Source organism: Pteronotus mesoamericanus, unplaced genomic scaffold (genome assembly GCF_021234165.1).
Source record: "Pteronotus mesoamericanus isolate MK-2021 breed Mesoamerican mustached bat unplaced genomic scaffold, CSHL_Meso_final contig_50, whole genome shotgun sequence".
Taxonomy (NCBI): Eukaryota; Metazoa; Chordata; class Mammalia; order Chiroptera; family Mormoopidae; genus Pteronotus; species Pteronotus mesoamericanus.
The window spans coordinates 27,692,947-27,710,613 of record NW_026555186.1 but is presented as its reverse complement, the minus strand read 5'-3'; the positions used below and the strand labels follow the sequence as shown (position 1 = coordinate 27,710,613).

At 35.7% G+C, this 17,667-nt stretch overlaps 1 protein-coding gene and 1 pseudogene across 1 annotated transcript in view; one reads left to right on the top strand and one right to left on the bottom strand.

The window, feature by feature from the left end:
• Positions 1 to 17,667, top strand: part of ANKRD31 (ankyrin repeat domain 31) — a 128,427-nt gene that overhangs the window by 59,150 nt on the left and 51,610 nt on the right. Inside the window, exons 11-15 of the mRNA XM_054578257.1 lie at positions 1,113 to 1,255; positions 10,828 to 10,972; positions 13,323 to 13,384; positions 14,336 to 15,848; positions 16,367 to 16,537. Of these exons, the coding sequence (XP_054434232.1) occupies positions 1,113 to 1,255; positions 10,828 to 10,972; positions 13,323 to 13,384; positions 14,336 to 15,848; positions 16,367 to 16,537 (2,034 nt within the window). The remainder of the gene's footprint in view (positions 1 to 1,112; positions 1,256 to 10,827; positions 10,973 to 13,322; positions 13,385 to 14,335; positions 15,849 to 16,366; positions 16,538 to 17,667) is intronic.
• LOC129074445 (RWD domain-containing protein 4-like) lies at positions 9,588 to 10,146 on the bottom strand (annotated as a pseudogene).

Genomic DNA, 17,667 nt, shown 5'->3' with positions numbered 1-17,667 from the left:
TTAATATTGTAATACTTCTTATAAAATGTATGAACAGTGAACATATTTCCCTTATCCTTTGTGCGATAGCTGTCACATATATTTATGTACATTATAAATCCCAAAATATAGTGTTATGATTGTAGACCAATATTACTTATCAATTGTTTTAAATAGCCATGTGCATTTTAAGGAAATTTATAGAAAAAATCTCTATTAACTATGTATCTACCATTTTTGGTGCCCTTTATTTTTTCCTCTAGGCTTTCTATTTAATATTATAAGAGAAATTCTTCCTGTAACATTTTATGGCTATGGTTCTTGACTGGGTGATTTTGCCTCTCAGGTGACATTTGGCAGTTCCTGGAAACATTTTTAACTGTTACAACTGGGAAAGGGAGTTGCTACTGGCATTTGATAGAATGCTTAGAACAATAAAAATTATCCAGTCCAAAATGTTAGTGCAGAAATTGAGAAACCCTCGTTTATAGAGAAGGTTCTGAAAAGAGTTAAGTATACTTTTAATATGGCGGCTTTCAGGTTTTCTTACATCAATCATATGATTTATTGGAATTTAATAAATATCTATAACTTTTACCATTGTCCCTATCTAACAAAGAAAAAGAATATTTATCTGGGTGACTCATTTTCTTGGAGCAGTTTGAAGATTGTTAAATTGTAAATAGCTTTCTGCAAATAAGGAGAAAGAGATGATTCTATGTAGTTCTGTCAGTTGGGTTACTTTAATGGAAATACCTTGAATTAGAAATAAAGCTATTGTCCCCCTCTTCTCTGCAGAAAAGTATCCTGTAACCAGCTTACTTTATGAGCTATAATGACCCCCCACTTACAGCTTTTTTATTTGAAGAAGGCAAGAATGGTTTTAAATATTTTATTTCTTTCCATATTTTTCTACAACAGAGTTTGGAGTAGAAATTTGATTTTTCCCTCAGATTTATTGAATTCACCAAATAATACAGGTTGTTTTCATGGTGAGATTATCTTGTCTCATATAATTAAAATATTTTTTAAAGAAACACCTTAAAATTTGAGTTTTTATTTTATTTTAAGGCTAAGCACAAAAAATTATTAAGATGCCAAATGTGAACAAATACATTTTTTTTGTATAATAGGTTGGACAGCACTTCATGAAGTGAGTGTAAGGGGATTTTATGAGACAGCAAGTGAACTAGTAAAAGGTGGAGCAGATGTAAATATCAAAGGAATGTACCAGATCACTCCCCTACATGATGCTGTGATGAATGGACATTATAAGGTACTGTGATGCTTTTGTTTGCAGATCAAATACTACATTCTGCAAGTATTAAAATCCTTGGGACCAACCAATAGGAAAATAGATAGGAATTTAGTTTCAGTTCATTCTGCTAATTGATGCTCTGAATTTGTACTAAAATTTTAATGCCCGATTTATTTATTTATTTATTTGCTTATTTATTTATTTGCCTAATCTGGCTGGTGACATTTTACATGTAACTCTTAATAACTATAGAACATTTTTGTTTATATAGAATATTTTTTGTTAAAAATATGCATTTTTAAAAAACTCTTTTTGTATGGTGCTTTATAGACTTCAAGAGAATTTTTCCTTCAATAACGTGTTACACAATGATGTCCAACCCTGATAAGAGGCAGGCAGCGTTATAGAGTCGAATATAATTTTCATAGTCAGTATAAGATAGGTGAGCCTCCCAGGTTTAATGATCAGCAAGTACACACCAACACAGATGTACCTTGGTTAAATATCAAAATACTGTAATTCCATATGAGTTGATTAGTAGTAACTGCAATAATAATAATAGTAATAATAATATTTGAGATTATGAATTCCAGCACACATAGTTTATTTCAGAAATCATATATGCTGTGAACTTCCTAGACATTTTTTGGTTCAGGCACTGTATTACAGGACCAAGACACTTGCTGAAAATGTCTTTATTTCAGTGTTGGAAGTTCCCTCAGGGTTCAAAACCCCTAGGATAGGAAAGAGAGCTAATCACCTGGGCTCAGGAAGATGTGTCCTGTATACTTTCAGAACAAATGCCTGACACAGGTAGAACTGTGGAAGGCTAGTGGGAGCTATGAGCATATTCCTTCCTAGTGTGGAACAGTACTTTAGGAGAGTTTAAGTGGTTTTTTTTGATAATGTATCACCTGCTAGTAAGTGATCATTACTGCACATTATATAGAGGGCTGGAAAGCGGGAATTCTGATTGGGACCTAATAGGCCAGAAGAATGCAGATTTAGGCATGTGCTCTCTCTCTCTCCCTTTTTTACCCCTGGCCTCCAGCAGTGAAAACTTAAAGCCAGAGCACTTCTCCCTTCTCTTGCCAGGGCTGACCTTTCCCGGTCAAGAATCTTTTCTCCTTTTGGGCAATGTGAGCACTTTACTATTTCTTCTTTTCTTTCTCAGTTCTTCCTTTGCTCTACCTGGTAATGTGTCTCCAGCTAATTTCTATCTCATAGCTAGAACTGGCTGTCTTCCTCTAGCCTTTACAGATATGTAACCTTCTCCTGTTGCCTCAGTGAAGTAGAAGGGACCAAAGGCACAGACCTCACTACTTACCACCCTCCCCTTTTGCCATCTTCTGTGTTCCTATAACTCATGTGCTCCTGGCTCTATGGCATATCCTGACGCCAGAGAAAAGAGAATGACAAGGAGTAGAAATCTAGAGAACAGTCATGATGATTAAAAGCTAAAACCCAGTGGAGTGGGGTGAAGTCACAGTGTGTCTTCCTTCTGCCCTCCCCTTTAATTTATCTGGGTGGAGCCAACAAGTTACTTCACCCAGTCCAAGAGCAATTAGAAAACTCCAGGTTAGTTCTGGACTGATTTAAGAACCAAAGCCTTGAGAACCAAAGTGGGTCAGGACATGGTTTTAGGGGATAGAGTAGGAATGGTGGGAGCATCAGATGAGTATCTAGGCTTACCTCAAGGAATCTCGTAGATCAGGCAAAGATGATCAGAAAAATGGCCTAGGCCCTGTGTATGGGATTGCTCCTATATCTTAGATGTCAGAGGACTAAAGATGTCAAATAGGGAAGCCTGGGAACCTGATTCTGGACTCGGAACCCGGGGAGTGTGAGCTTTTTAACATCCCAGAGTTAAAGGTACTTGATACTGTCCTACAGGCATTGACTGTATATTGGAAAGATAGTAAAATATAGGAGTACTAAAAGATAATAATCATACTTTTTAAAGTGAAAAAGCCATTAAAACACATATTGTATAATTTCATTTATTTAAAACAGCCATAATGGACCAAATCTATAGAGACAGAAAGAAGAGTAGGAATGGGAGGTAGAGGGTGAGGAAAGATGAGTGACAGATCATGGTTAAAGGGTTCTTTTAAGGGGAATGACAGTGTTCCAAAATAAGGTTGTGGTTATGTTTATACAACCCTCTTAACATACTAAAAACATTGAATTGTATTCTTTAAATGAATTGAGTGGCATGTGAATTCTAAATAAACAAAACTTAAAAGTACATCTTTTAAAATATGGAAAAGGTAGAATTTGAGTATTACAGATGATCATCTCAGTGTGGTTCCTTCAAAAAATCTGGAATAAGTTATTTAACAGATGATAGGAGACATTTAGACAAGAATGTAGTGGTCTTTGAAAATCTTTTGGTATCATTAAGAACAAGATATATCAGACAAACCTTGATTCCTCTATTTTTAGGCTTACTTTGTTAGTATGTGAAGAAAATGACATGGCAAGTTGATGTAAGCTGTCATGATTTTAACAAAGCTTTTATTTCATGAAGTGCCCTAAGGTATATGAGTGTATGAGATTAGTTGACAAAGTTACTGGGATCCACATATATTGAAAAAATATTCCTCAGACATGATGATTATTCATTCCATGTGTATCTAGAGTGAGTTCTCTTATAAAGCTTTGATGATATATTCTATTATGCTATAAAGAGTCAAACCACCTCTACAGGCTGGAATACAGATTGTGTTTTATTTGGAATATTCTTAAGAAATCCCAGATATCATACCATTTTACCCGTAAATATTTGAGTCTGCATCTCTAATGGGTACAGACATTTTTTTCACACCCACAATATCATTTCACATAATAAGAATTAACAGTTTCTTAAAACCATTTAATGCCCAGTTTATATTTAAATTTTCCAGGTTATCTAAACAAATGTGTTTTATTAAAAAGGTTTTGTTTGAATCAGGATCTTACAAAGTCCATATATTACATGTGATTGTTGTATTTCTTAAGTATGTTTTAATTGATAACAGAATTTCCTAAATTTTGAATTTAGCTAATGTTATCTTTCTGGTGGTCTATAGCTTTTTTTTTCATATATTTTCTATTTGTTTTTGAAATTTTAATTTAATCTTTATTGCATTTTTTCCCTTACCATTTAGTCACCTTATACGCCCTCCTCCCAGCAATTACCACATTGTTATCCATGTCCATGACTTCCTTCTCCTTTTTGCTCAATCCCTCCACCCACTAACCACCTCCCCACTAGCTGTCATCTGCTCTCTTACTAGGAGTCTGTCTCTTGTTTTGCTTGTTAGTTCAGTTTATCCATTGGATTCCACATATGAGTGAAATCATACGGTATGTCTTTTTCTGACTGGCTTATTTCACTCTAGCATGATGTTCTCAAGGTCTATCCATACTGTTGCAAAGGGTAAAATTTTCTTCTTTTATATGGCCAAGTGGTACTCCATTTGTTAATGTTCCATAGTTGTTTTATCCACTTACCTGTTGATGGACACTTGGACTGCTTCCATATCCTGGTGATTGTAAATAATGCTGCAATGAACATAGGAGTGTTTATGTTCTTTTGAATTAGTGTTTTGGGTTCCTTCAGATATATTCCCGGAAGTGGGATCACTGGGTCAAAAGGCAGATCCATTTTTAATTTTTTGAGATATCTCCATACTGCTTTCCACAGTGGTTGCACCAATCTGCATTCCCACCAACAGTACAAAAGGGCTCTCCATTTCTGTACCTCACCAGAACTTGTTTGTTGATTTATTGATGATAGCCATTCTGAGAGGTGGGAGATGGTATCTCATTGTGGTTTTAATTTGCATTTCTCTGATGATTAGTGACATGAGCATCTTTTCATATGTCTATTGGCTAACTCTGTGTCCTCTTTGGAGAGGTGTCTATTCAGATCCTTTGCCCATTTTTTAATTAGGATGTTTGTTGTTTTGGTGTTGAATTTTGTAAATACTTTATAAATTTTGGATAATAACCCCTTATCAGGTGTATTGGCGAATAATGTTCTCCCATTCTGTGGGTTGTCTTTTTTATTTTGTTGATGATTTCCCTTGCTGGGCAAAACTTTTTTGTTTGATGTAGTCCCATTTGTTGTTGTTGTTGTTGTTTCCCTTGCCTGAGGAGATATATGCCATAAAAAATAACTATGAGCTATTTCCAAGATCTTTTTAAAGTATAACTTATTGATTATGCTATTACAGTTGTCCCATTATTTTTCTCCCCTTTATCCCCCTCCACCCTGCACCCCATCCCTCCCATCAGCATTCCCCACCCCTGAGTTCATGTCCATGGATCACACATGTATGTTCTTTGGCTTCTCCATTTCCTATACTATTCTTAACCTCCTGTCTATTTTGTGCCTACGCTTGTTGCTTCTTATTCCCTGTACCTTTTCCCCCATTCTCCCCTGTCTCCTTCCCAGCTGATAATCCTCCATGTGATCTCCATTTCTGTGATTCTGTTCCTGTTCTAGTTGTTTGCTTAGTTTGTTTTTGTTTTTTTAGGTTCAGAGTTGATAGTTGTGAATTTGTTGTCATTTTACTGTTTATAGTTTTGATTTTCTTCTTTTCCTTAGATAAGTCTCTTTAGCATTTCATATAATAAGGGCTTGATGATGATGAACTCTTTTAACTTGACCTTTTCTAGAAAGCACTTTATCTTCCCTTCCATTCTAAATGATAGCTTTGCTGGATGGAGTCATCTTGGATGTAGGTCCTTGCTTTTCATGACTTTGAATACTTCTTCGCAACCCTTTCTTGCCTGCAAGGTTTCTTTTGAGAAATCAGCTGTCAGTCTTATGGGAACTCTCCTGTAGGTAAGTATCCCCTTTTATCTTCTGTTTTTAAAATTCTCTCCTTTTCTTTGATCTTGGGTAATTTAATTACCATGTGTCTTGGTGTGTTCCTCCTAGGGTCCAATTTCTCTGGGACTCTCTGAGCTTCCTGGACTTTCTGGAAGTCTATTTCCTTTGCCAGATTGGGGAAGTTTTCCTTCATTATTTTTTCAAATAAGTTTTCAATTTCTTGGTCTTCTTCTCCTTATGGCAACCCTATGATTTGGATGTTAGAATGTTTAATGTTGTCCCAGTGGTTCCTAATCCTCTCCTGATTTCTTTTTAATTCTTGTTTCTTCCTTCTGTTCCAAATTGTGGATTTGAGTTCTGGTTTCCTTCAGTCTTGGTCCTCTGTATATTTTTCTTTATTTCACTTTGCATATCCATCACTTTTTCCTCTATTTTGCTTCCATACTCCACCATTTCTGTGAGCATCCTGATTACCAGTGTTTGAAGTCTGCATCTGATAGGTTGGCTATCTCCTTATCACTTAGTTCTATTTTTGGAGTGTTGATCTGTTCTTTCATTTGGGCTGTATTTCTTTGTCTCTGCACACTTTTTTACATTGTGAGGGATGGAGCCTTCGGTATGTGCCAGGGCAGGCAACCCACGTCACTGTCTTGTGGCACTGTATATGGGAGAGGGGTCAGAGGGGGGAACAATGCAGCTTGCTTGGCTCTTGGCTGGCTTTCAGTCACTTCCCCCATTACCCATAAGTGAATTGGGCCCTTTTTGTGCTGATTCCTGAGTAGGTGGGTTTGTGTGCATTCAAGGACCCTGTGGGTCTCTCCAGTGAACTCTCCTGTGAGGCTGGGAATTTCTCCCACTGCTGCAATCCCCACAGGATTTTACAGCCAGAGGTTTTGAGGCTTTAATTTCCTGTGCTGAAGCCCTGAGTAGCTCAGTCTGTCTCACTTCCCTGCTGTTCCTTCTGGCTTATCTGCATGTGAAAGTCAGACCACCGGGTCTGGTCTGCCGGCCACAGCCTCGCCTGCCCAGTCCGCTGCCTTGCCTCACATCCTCTCCACCCCAGCTGTCTGTCTCAGCTCCTCCTACCACCAGTCTGGATGAATGTTTCTTCTTTAACTCCTTGGTTGTTGGACTTCCGTATAGTTCAATTTTCTGGCAATTCTGGTTGTTTTTTGTTTTTAAATTTGTTGTTGTCCTTCTTTGGTTGTGTGAGGAAACAAAGGATATCTACCTACACCTTCATCTTCGCCAGAAGTCTCCAGTGTCCAAGATTTTGCTGACATGTTTTCTTCCAGGATTTTTCTGTTTTCAGGTCTAACATTTAAGTCTTTGATCCATTTTGAATTTATTTGTGTGGTATAAGGCAGTCTAATTTCATTTTTCTGCACATATCTGTCCAATTTTCCCAGCACCATTTATTGAGTAAACTATCTTTAGCCCATTGTATGTGTATGCTTCCTTGGTTAAATATTAATTGACTAAAAAGGTGTGGGTTTATTTCTGGATTCTCTATTGTATTCCATTGATTTATGTGTTTGTTTTTATGCTAGTACAGGCTGTTTTGATAACTGTGGCCTTGTAGTATAGTTTGGCATTAGGTATCATGATTCTTCCAACTATGTTCTTCTTTCTCAGGATCACTGTTGCTATGAGAGGCCTTTCGTGGTTCCATATAAATTTTGAAATATTTGTTCTAATTTATGAAATACATCATTGGAATCCTGTTAGGAATTGCATTGAATCTATAGATTGCTTTGGGTAATATGGACATTTTAATGATGTTAATTCTTCCTATCCATGAACACAGTATGTGCTTCCACTTATTTGTATCTTCTTCAGTTTCTTTCTTCAGCATCTTTTCCGTGTACAGGTCTTTTACATCCTTTGTTAGGGTTATTCCTAAGTATTTTACTCTTTTTGTAGCAATTGTGAATGGGATTGTTTTCTTAATTTCTGTTTCTGTTAGTTTGTTATTGGCATATAAAAATACAGCTGATGTCTGGATATTAATTTTGTATCCTACTTTGCTGAATTCTTTTCCAGTTCTTGTAGTTTCTTGGTGGAATCTTTGGGATTCTCTATGTGCAACATCGTATCATCTGCAAATGAAGATAGTTTTCTTCTCCTTTCCAATTTGGATGCCTTCTATCTGATTGCTGTGGCTAGGACTTCCGGTACTATGTAAAATAAGAGAGGTGAAAGCAGACATCCCTGTCTTTCTCTAGATCTTAAGGGGAATGCTAATAGTTTCTGACCATGGAATATGATGCTAACTGACAGTGGGTTTGTCATATATATAGCCTTTATTATGTTTAGGTATGTTCCCACTAATCCCATTTTGCTGTGAGTTTTGATCATAAATCAGTGTTGAATTTCATCAGATGCCTTTCTGTATCTATTCATATGATCATGTAGTTTTTATCCTTCATTTTGTTTATGTGGTGAATCACATTTATTGATTTGTGAATGTTGTACCAACCTTGTGTTCCTGAAATAAATCCCACTTGATCATGGTATATGATCCATTTCTGTATTCAGTTTGCTAATATTTTGTTGAGGATTTTAGTATCTATGTTCATCAGGAGTATTGGCCTATAATTTTCTTTCTTTGTATGTCTTTAACTGGTTTTGGAATTAAGATAATGCTGGCCTGTAAAATGAGTTTAGGAAACTTTTCTCTTCTTGAATTTTATGAAATAGTTTGAGAAGAGGTGTTAATTTTTGGAATATTTGGTAAAATTCCCCTGTGAAGCTTTCTGGTTCAGGGCTTTTCTTTCTTGGGAGTTTTTTTGATTACTGCTTCAATTTCATTAGTTGTAATCTGTCTATTCAGATTCTCTGATTCTTCCTGTTTTAGTTTTGGAGATTATATGTTTCTAGGAATTTATCCATTTCATCCAGGTTGTCCAGCTTGTTGGCATGTAAATTAATCATAATATTTTCCTACAGTCCTTTGTATTTCTTTGGTGTCAGTTATTTCTCCTCTTTCATTTCTGTTTTTATTTATTTGGGTCCTTTCTCTTTTTCTCTTGATGAGTCTGGTTAAAGATTTGTCAATCTTGTTTATCTCTTCAAAGAACCAGCTCTTGGATTCATTGATCTTTTGTATTTTTTTTTTAGACTTTATTTCATTTATTTCTGGTCTGATCTTTATTATTTCCTTCCTTCTACTCACTTTGGGTTTTGTTTGTTGTTCTTTTTCAAGTTCCTTTCAGTATACAGATAGGTTATTTATTGGAACTTTTTCTTGTTTTTTTTTTGAGATAGGCCTGTAATGCCATGTATTTCCTTCTTAGGATTGCTTTCCCAGTTCCACAGATTTTGAATTGTGATGCCCTCATTTTCATATGTTTCAAGGTATCTTTTTATTTCTTCCTTGATCTCATTGTTGACCCATTCATTGTTTAATAAATGTTATTTAGCGTCTATATCTTATAGAAGCCGCCTCAATACCAGGAAGAGTAACAAAAGATTTTGAACTCAATTTCTTTTTAAAGGATGTCCTTCCCTTGTTTCAAATTCCAAATACTATTCGTCATCTTTAGAGTCAGTTTTGCTTAAATGCTTCATCTCAATCAATCCAGTTCCATCCTCAAGGAAGTTCTCCTTTCTGATTTGTTCTATCTACCAGCATACATTTCTGAGCTTTCTAAAATTATTCTCTTTTGTCTTTTTTCCTTACTTGATGAGACTGTCTTATGAAGTTCAACTAAGACGATATTGCTTGTGGATGCTGAAGAATTAATGGGATAGTGATTCTCCATGAACTGTTCTTTATTGTCCTTGCATATTTGAACAATGTGTAGGTCATAGCAGTGCAAAGATTAACTTCCATGCTTCCTTGGCTAATACAGTCTTCTTTTCAGCTGAGGATATGGTCCTGTTAAAAAAAAAGTGTTCATAAATGTAATTGGAGGTCTCTGAGGATATGTTTCTGTCCAGGAAATCTCTATTAAAAAGGCTTTGGGATCACTATTTTCACTTTATATTGAAATGAAACTGGACTTAACTCCCCAAAACTGTCATCTCTTTCATATGTAGAATGTAATGCTTCCATTTCCATCTCCTGGTTCTCATTGGCAGTCATCATATGGGTCACCTCTGGGGCAAATCACATTTGTGACTACCAAGAGCAGGGGCCCCAAAACCTGGCCTGTTCCTGAGGCCAAGTTGTCCCTGTTCCACTTCCTCTGCTGCTGGAAGCGCACCATTTATGCTGCAGATGACGGTAACACACAGAGAGATGTCCAAAAAATAATATAGAGTATATTAGGCACTATTGCAAAATATGTACCTGAAAGAAGAGAGGGGTTATTTTTCTCTGAGAAGGAGCAGCAGCAACACAGATGTAGGTGGAAAACATGACTATCTCCCAGAACCTGGTATACTAACATTTACTACTGCAGAATCCCATCCTCATTCTTGGTTTATCTTCTAGCCCCATTTTACCAGCAGCTGAAATACAAACATTTCCTTTCCTCCCTTCCTTCCTCTCCTCCTTCCTTTTTTCCTTTCTTCCCTTCTTTCTTCTTCTCCTTCTTTCCCTCCCTCTTTCTTTTTTTTGTTTGTAAAAAAAGGGATATGTATATCAACAAATTATGATTCAGTAGCAATTACATTAAACTTTTTATTGGGCAATATGTTATAGGTAAAATCAAACTTTGTATTGTTGAAAGAAATATCTGATGTTGTTTAGAGTGGTATGCTGTCGCACATTTAACAATAATATACCTTTTGTCTGGCTTCCTTCATATGAGTCTTCCTCTAGGTGGCAGAGTTACTTCTTTTGAATGGAGCTGATCCATTATTTAGAAGTGACAATGAAAAGTGTGCTTTGGATGAGGCCAAAGATGCACGTATGAAGCGTCTTCTTGAGAGATATGTTCCTAAACATCAGAAACATCTTATTACAGGTAAGATTAAACTGCTTTGTTACATTTGTTCGTGTTGGTAGAAAGTTACAGAAATTGAATTTACAATTATAGAAATTAAATTTGTTTTCCTTATAAGTTTTGAGAAAATGCACCCAGTGATGTCCTTGCTCCATTTCTTTAATAAAGCAGACTGACTTGTTTACAAATGTCATAACTGAAGGACTCCTAAAAGAAAAAGAAAGGTAATACCAAATGTACTTTTCCCCAGGTTGTGCACAGGAAATGGTTAAGAGAACTTCTGCAAAATTCTGACACTCCCCATAATCCTTAGGCTGAATAGCATTATGTGATGTAAATTATATTTGGCTGTATCTTTGTTAATGAATATAGTCAAAATTGTTTATTTCCATTCCCTAAGAATCTTTTCTTATGGCTATACTGTTGCCCTGTCATCCATTACACTTTTAAATTAACTCCAAAGTACTTGATCTGCAGTTGTCAATATAAAGGTTACATAAGAATAACTTAAATACATGGCATATTCTTTATGTTCTCCTTAATACCTGTTATATTTTTTTTGTAAAAAAAAATTTTTTTTCTGGGAGCCAACCTAACAGGCAAATTTTCTGAGGGAGTCTGGAAGCAAGAAGGGGCTTTTTTCCTCTCAGTTTTAAAAATCTACATGTGCTAGTATAACCAATTTAATTAATGCATTACTGCATTTCTCTGCTCAAAACCCTGCAATAGCTCTCCATTTAATCTAGAAGAAATGCCAGGCCTAGAAACACAGTGCACTATCAGCCACCCTACCAGTTAACCTCTCCTACAACTCTCTACCTCTGTCACTTTAGTTTAGTCACACTGGCCTCCTTGCTGTTCCTTAGATATCCTCCCACATCTTCTCACTGAGGCCTGGACCACCCTACTTAATATTGCAGACTGCCTTTTTCCTACCCCCACTGAATTAGTTATCTACCATTATTCGACAAAACTTAGCATCTTTAAACATCATTTATTATCTCTCACAGTTTCACGGAGTTAGAAATCTGAGTGCCGTTCATTTCAGTGGTTTGTATCTGGGTCTGTCACAGGCTGCAGTCAAGCTAACAGCGAGGGCTGCAGTCATCTCAAGGCTCAGTGCGGCAGGAAAAGCCACTTTCCAGCTCACTCACATGATTACCGACAGGCTTCAGTACCTTGCTGGTTGTCAGCTGGTAGCTTCAGTTACTTGCCACATGAGCTTTTCCATAAGGCTGCTGACAACCTGATAGCTGGCTCAGAGCAAGTAATCCAAGAGAAAATGCACCCAAGACAAAGCCACAGCCTTTTTATAACCTAATATTGGAATTGATATACAATCTCTTTTGCCATATTTGATTTGTTAGAAGTGAGTCACTAAGTCTGGCCTACACTTGGGCAGCAAAATTAAGCCTCACCTCTTGAAAGGAAGAGTATCACAATTTTTATGAACATATTTTTAGAACTACCACACTCTCTCTAGTCCCTCTTACCTGCTGTATTTATCCTTTTCCCATGGCACTTAACACCATCGTACACATTGGACAATTGCTTATTTTTTATTTTTGGTCTTCCCCCACTAGAAGCTAAGCTCCATGAAGGAAAGGATCTTTGTTTTGTGTAGTAATAAATACTGAAGTGCCATGTACACAGTAGGCATTTGGTAAATATTTGTTGAATAAATTGAGTGTCAGTCCTTTGAAACCAAACAAAACAAATTCTTTTCATTCAAGAGATACGTGTGCTTCATTCACTTTGACTGAACTACATATTAATAGAATTTTTCCCAAGAGGTGATTATTTGAATGCCATTGACTAAGGACTAAGACCTGGATCAAAACACCCTATTTTTATAATAAAGAGATAACTTAGTGATAATTAAAGCCACCAAGAAGCAATTAATAAATAGTTCTTTAGGACAAAAGACTTCTTTTTGGTAGCCCAATCTTACTGGAAAATAAGAGGAACAAACTGAACCTCATTAAGTAAACATTAGGGAATGATGGTAATTCAATTAATTAAATAATTTTTGCCTTATAAAAGTTGCTTTCACACAGTTAAATATCCGGACATATCTCTAGAGAATATAAAAATACTGAGTTCAGTGTCCTTTTTTAGTATTACTTTTTAGGTCTATTTAGCTTTATCCACAGAAATGTTTTTAGATCCCTCAAGACAGTATTTGGTTTCTGATAAATATGGAAATTATAGTAATGTTATTTGTGTGAATTTTAATAGAAAATTATTGCATAATTATACTTATTCTACCTGATTTTCTCATGGCAAGAGACTTGTGGATTTTAGAAGTCTATATACTGACCACTGGAGGCTATTTTCTTGATTTCTCTCTCTCTCTCTTTTTTAACAGAAGTTCTGTTCTCTCAAAAGAACAGCAGTGACCCACTAGAGGTAGAGGATGCACACCAGCACAAGGTATATATCTGTTTAGCAATAAACATTTTCATAGAATGCACCTGCTGGTTATTTTTTATACATCATCAAAGGGGAAAGATTGCTGAAGCATGGATTAAGAACAGTGACTTCATCTTTGCTTTAAGATACTTTGGAATAATTACATGAGAATCAGAGGGTTCTGGGCCATAAATTTGGGAAGTAGTAAATGTAGCGTATCTGGGCACAATGATATATTGGTAGACATTTGCTTTCTCTTCCTCTTCATGGAGCCATAAGGTTTATCAACCATGTCAGATTTCCTTTGGCCTAAACACAGTACAAGAGTCAAAGGCATTGATCTGTCCCTTCAAACTTCACATGGTGGACAGTTACTCTTTATGTGGTGCTTCAGTTGTGGTGAGTGACAGGAAGCATTGTTCCTGTTTTAATCTTAGCAGCCCACAATAATTTTTCCATACAGACCAGTTTAGGAGCATATCTGTCTTTGTGTTTTTAAATCCCTTCTTCTGCTGCCCTACCTATATAGTCTCTCACAAATACGAGCGGAAGAAACTTTTTAAATTCAAGCTCTATCTGTATAACATTTGGGAAAGAAGAGTATTTCTAATGTATTCTTGTAAAGTCTCCTTACAAGGAAACTTTTATCTGATTATTTCAAAAGCCTATAAGTAGATTAAGATTTTTTATTATACTTCATAAGGTCGATCGAGCTAAAATACTGGTAAAAAGAAATTGAAATTTACACCAGAAAATAAAGATTAGTACACATACTGAGTCTATTGTATATACTTTTCTACTATTAATCTACTTTTCTGAAGAGTCAGGTTGTATATATCCCAGTAGACCCTGTGATTAGGTCAAATTATAAAATTGAATGGAGTAATAGTTTAATTTGTGAACAATCCAGAATGAATTGAATATAGAACTACAGCTGACAATTAAAGCTAACTGTATATTTTGTTTCTATAGAAACCAAAAGTCAGTTCTAAAAATTGTGTTGAGTTTGTTTGTGATGAAAATTCCAACAAACAGAAGCTAGAACATGTAAAAGATAATGAAGGAAGCAAAGAGTGTTTATTTATAAAGAAAGAAGATATATATGAACATTACCCAAAAGATTCCAAAAGCATGAAATTTGGTAACTCCAAGCATAAACAATCAACTGTTAACCAAGCATACTCTACAGGACTCAGAAAAGACAATCTCCATAGTGTCAAAAATACCAGCACAAATGTGTCTAAATATAAAGGAAGAAAAAAGGCACAAAAAAAAAGCACTCAAGTAGATAGTGCAACCCAAGAAAGCAACTCAAGAAAGACAGTAGCTATCTCTTCTTCCAGAAGTTGTAGTAGATTGATTACTCATCAGCAACATAGTCTCCAAACCCTTGATGACTTTCCAGAAGAGCCATGTAAACCTTTTAGCCCGGCTCTGTCAAGCCTGAAAAATAGATTAGATAATAATATTGAGATTTGTTCAATTCGCAAAGAGACATATACCCAGACCCTAGATTTATCAGAAAATCAAGAAATACTCCAGTCCTTGGAATTAGAATCTAGTGACCAAGTTAAAGCCCTTTCTTTCTCAGGACATTCTTTACATAAAGAAACCAAATTACCAATTGTTACTACATATCAGCAGCCTCATACTCATCGAGAACAACAGCACATTAGTCCTTATAAATCTCATGAAAACAGTAACTTGGATGCGAAAACAGAGGACCTTAATAAGTGGAAAAATTTTAATAATGATATTCATGGCAACTGCTGTACCTCTGAGAAGACTGAAACATCTAAAAAGGTGGTATATTCTACAGGTTGCAAAAATCACCATTATTATAAAGATATAACAACTAGAGAAGGAATGAATTTTCAACAATTTTTACCTTCTGAAGACCATTTTTCACAGGAAAATAAGTTAACAGCAGGTGGCCTAAGTATACTTCCACAACAGGAAGCCATCAATTTTTCCAATTCAGATAATATAGCTATAGCTGTTTCTGAACCACACGTTGCAAATTATGAATGCTGCATGTATGGAACTTCTTTTGATCACTCACATGGGAATCCTGAGCATACTTCCTTGGCTTGTACAAGAACACTTTCAACACATGAAGTTTCAAAGTTGACTAGTCATGTGGAGCAATTCACAAGATCTCAGGATTGTTGTAGCCCCAGAGTGCCAACTCCTTTAATGAATCAAATAGAGACACATATTGTGGAAAGGAGGAATAAGAAAGAAGATGCTAAAAGGAATTACACTGATGAAGGCCAAAAAACAAATTCTTCAAATGCGCCTTTATCCACAGTTGTCCATTCTCAAGTGACAGAAACAACTAAAGTTGAAAAAAGGAAAAAAGACCTTCCAGAGAACGAAAACATACATAATGTAGATTTTCATTCCACTGACAATATGAATAAAGAATTGACCAACGTCTCACAAGTTAGTCAAAGAGAAGAGAAGAAAATTTCTCACAAACCAGGTATTAGTAGTATTTCTAGATTTGTACACATTTGCTGTAGATTTCCTTATTTTATAGAAATTTCCAACTGAATTTCACTCAACTTATGACCAAACTAACAAGAATGAGGACATGTGAGCTATAATTTGGGGATGCTGTTAGTGTTTACTTTGAAAGTCAAACCATTATTATCAAAGAGAGTTGCTCAATTGATATTGACAAAAGTTAATAAACAGTAATTATATCAATTTTATGTTTGTTTTTAGTGTGGACTTATCTTAGGAAACAACATTTTCAAAGCAGGAAATTGTTAGCTCCAGTGATTTTAACAATTCACTGAATTCCCATCAGAATTGCATTTGGCAAACTAATTTACATTTGTTATATAAAAACATTTTTAAAGTTTTTCATTCCCTTAAAAAGAAAACAGTCCAGCTAGGAACAGAACCTCAAAACAGTTACATGACTAGACTTTTTTCTAGTCATGTAACCAGTAATGAGAACTACCACACTGATAAGGCAAAATGTTTGTTTTTCAGATGAAGAGTTAACTAATAATATCAATGGAGATGAAAACACTGTAAGAAATTGTGAAGGGAAAAAAGATAAAACAGATTCAGAAATTCATATACCTGCTAACATACAAGAACATTATAAAGTTCAGAATTTCAAGAAAAGACAAAATTTCTCGAAAGCTGCCTGCAGCCAAGGTTTGTATTCCTGTACTGTTATTGGTAAATGTTTACATGGCCAAGCCCAGAAACCTACTCTACTTCAGGACATTTCTAAACTTTCAGATTTATTTGTTTATTTGTTTAGTCATTCACTAAGTTATAAAATTATTTCAGCTATAGTTTCAGATGGTTTCACTATAAAGCACCACTTACGAATCTGTTAATCTTTAGATACGTTCTTATGATATTTCTGCCTCTGATTTCTAATTTGTTATTTTAAAGGAGATAAACCACACAAATTCTGAGAGTGGGCAGTAGGGGTAAACTGTTTCACATCTCATAGCTACATCCACTGAGCTCTTTTAACATAAGGAAATATTTAAAAGCATAGCCACTAGTTTCTTTGGGTCATATGAATGAACTGTTTGTGTTTGGAAGTATGGTCAAGCTAACTATGCTTTGACAGTCCTTGGAGCTAGTTATGTGCTGAACAATAGGCTGGACTACTTCAGTTAGTGTAGCTTCCACTTACTCCTCTGCCATCTTGAATCTTTGCAGATGTAATTTAGATCTTGAAATGAGGAGATCATTCAGAATTATTCAGTGGGCCCTAAATCTAATTACAAGTGTTTTCATAAAAGAAAAACAGAAACTTTGAGACACACAGGAAAGGAGATGACGATGTGAAGATGGAGGCAGAGGAGCAATGTAGCCAAAATCAAGGGAGTCAAGGAATTCTGATATCCATCAGAAGTTGGAACAGTCAAGGAAGGATTGTCCCTTAGAGCTTCTAGAGAGAGTGTAGACCTGCTGACCCCTTGGTTTTGGACTTCTGGTCTCCAGAACTATGAGATAATAAATTTCTGTTGTGTTTCATCTCTCTCTCTCTCTCTTTGTTTTAGAGTACAGTGCCTGAATAAGTATATATTTTATTGAATTAATAAATTGAACTGCCCAAGAGAAGAGAATTCCAAAAACACCTGGTAATTCCCTAAGACAAAGGCCATCTTACCTAAGCCCCAATCACCCAAGGGTGAATTCTACCAAGCCCTGAGCTCTGCTGCACTTCCCTCATCCTCCACAGATTTCCAGTCAGCATTTTAGTTTTTCTCATAGAGAAAAATTAACATGTATTTATAGAAAATCCCAGTATAAAAGAGATATCA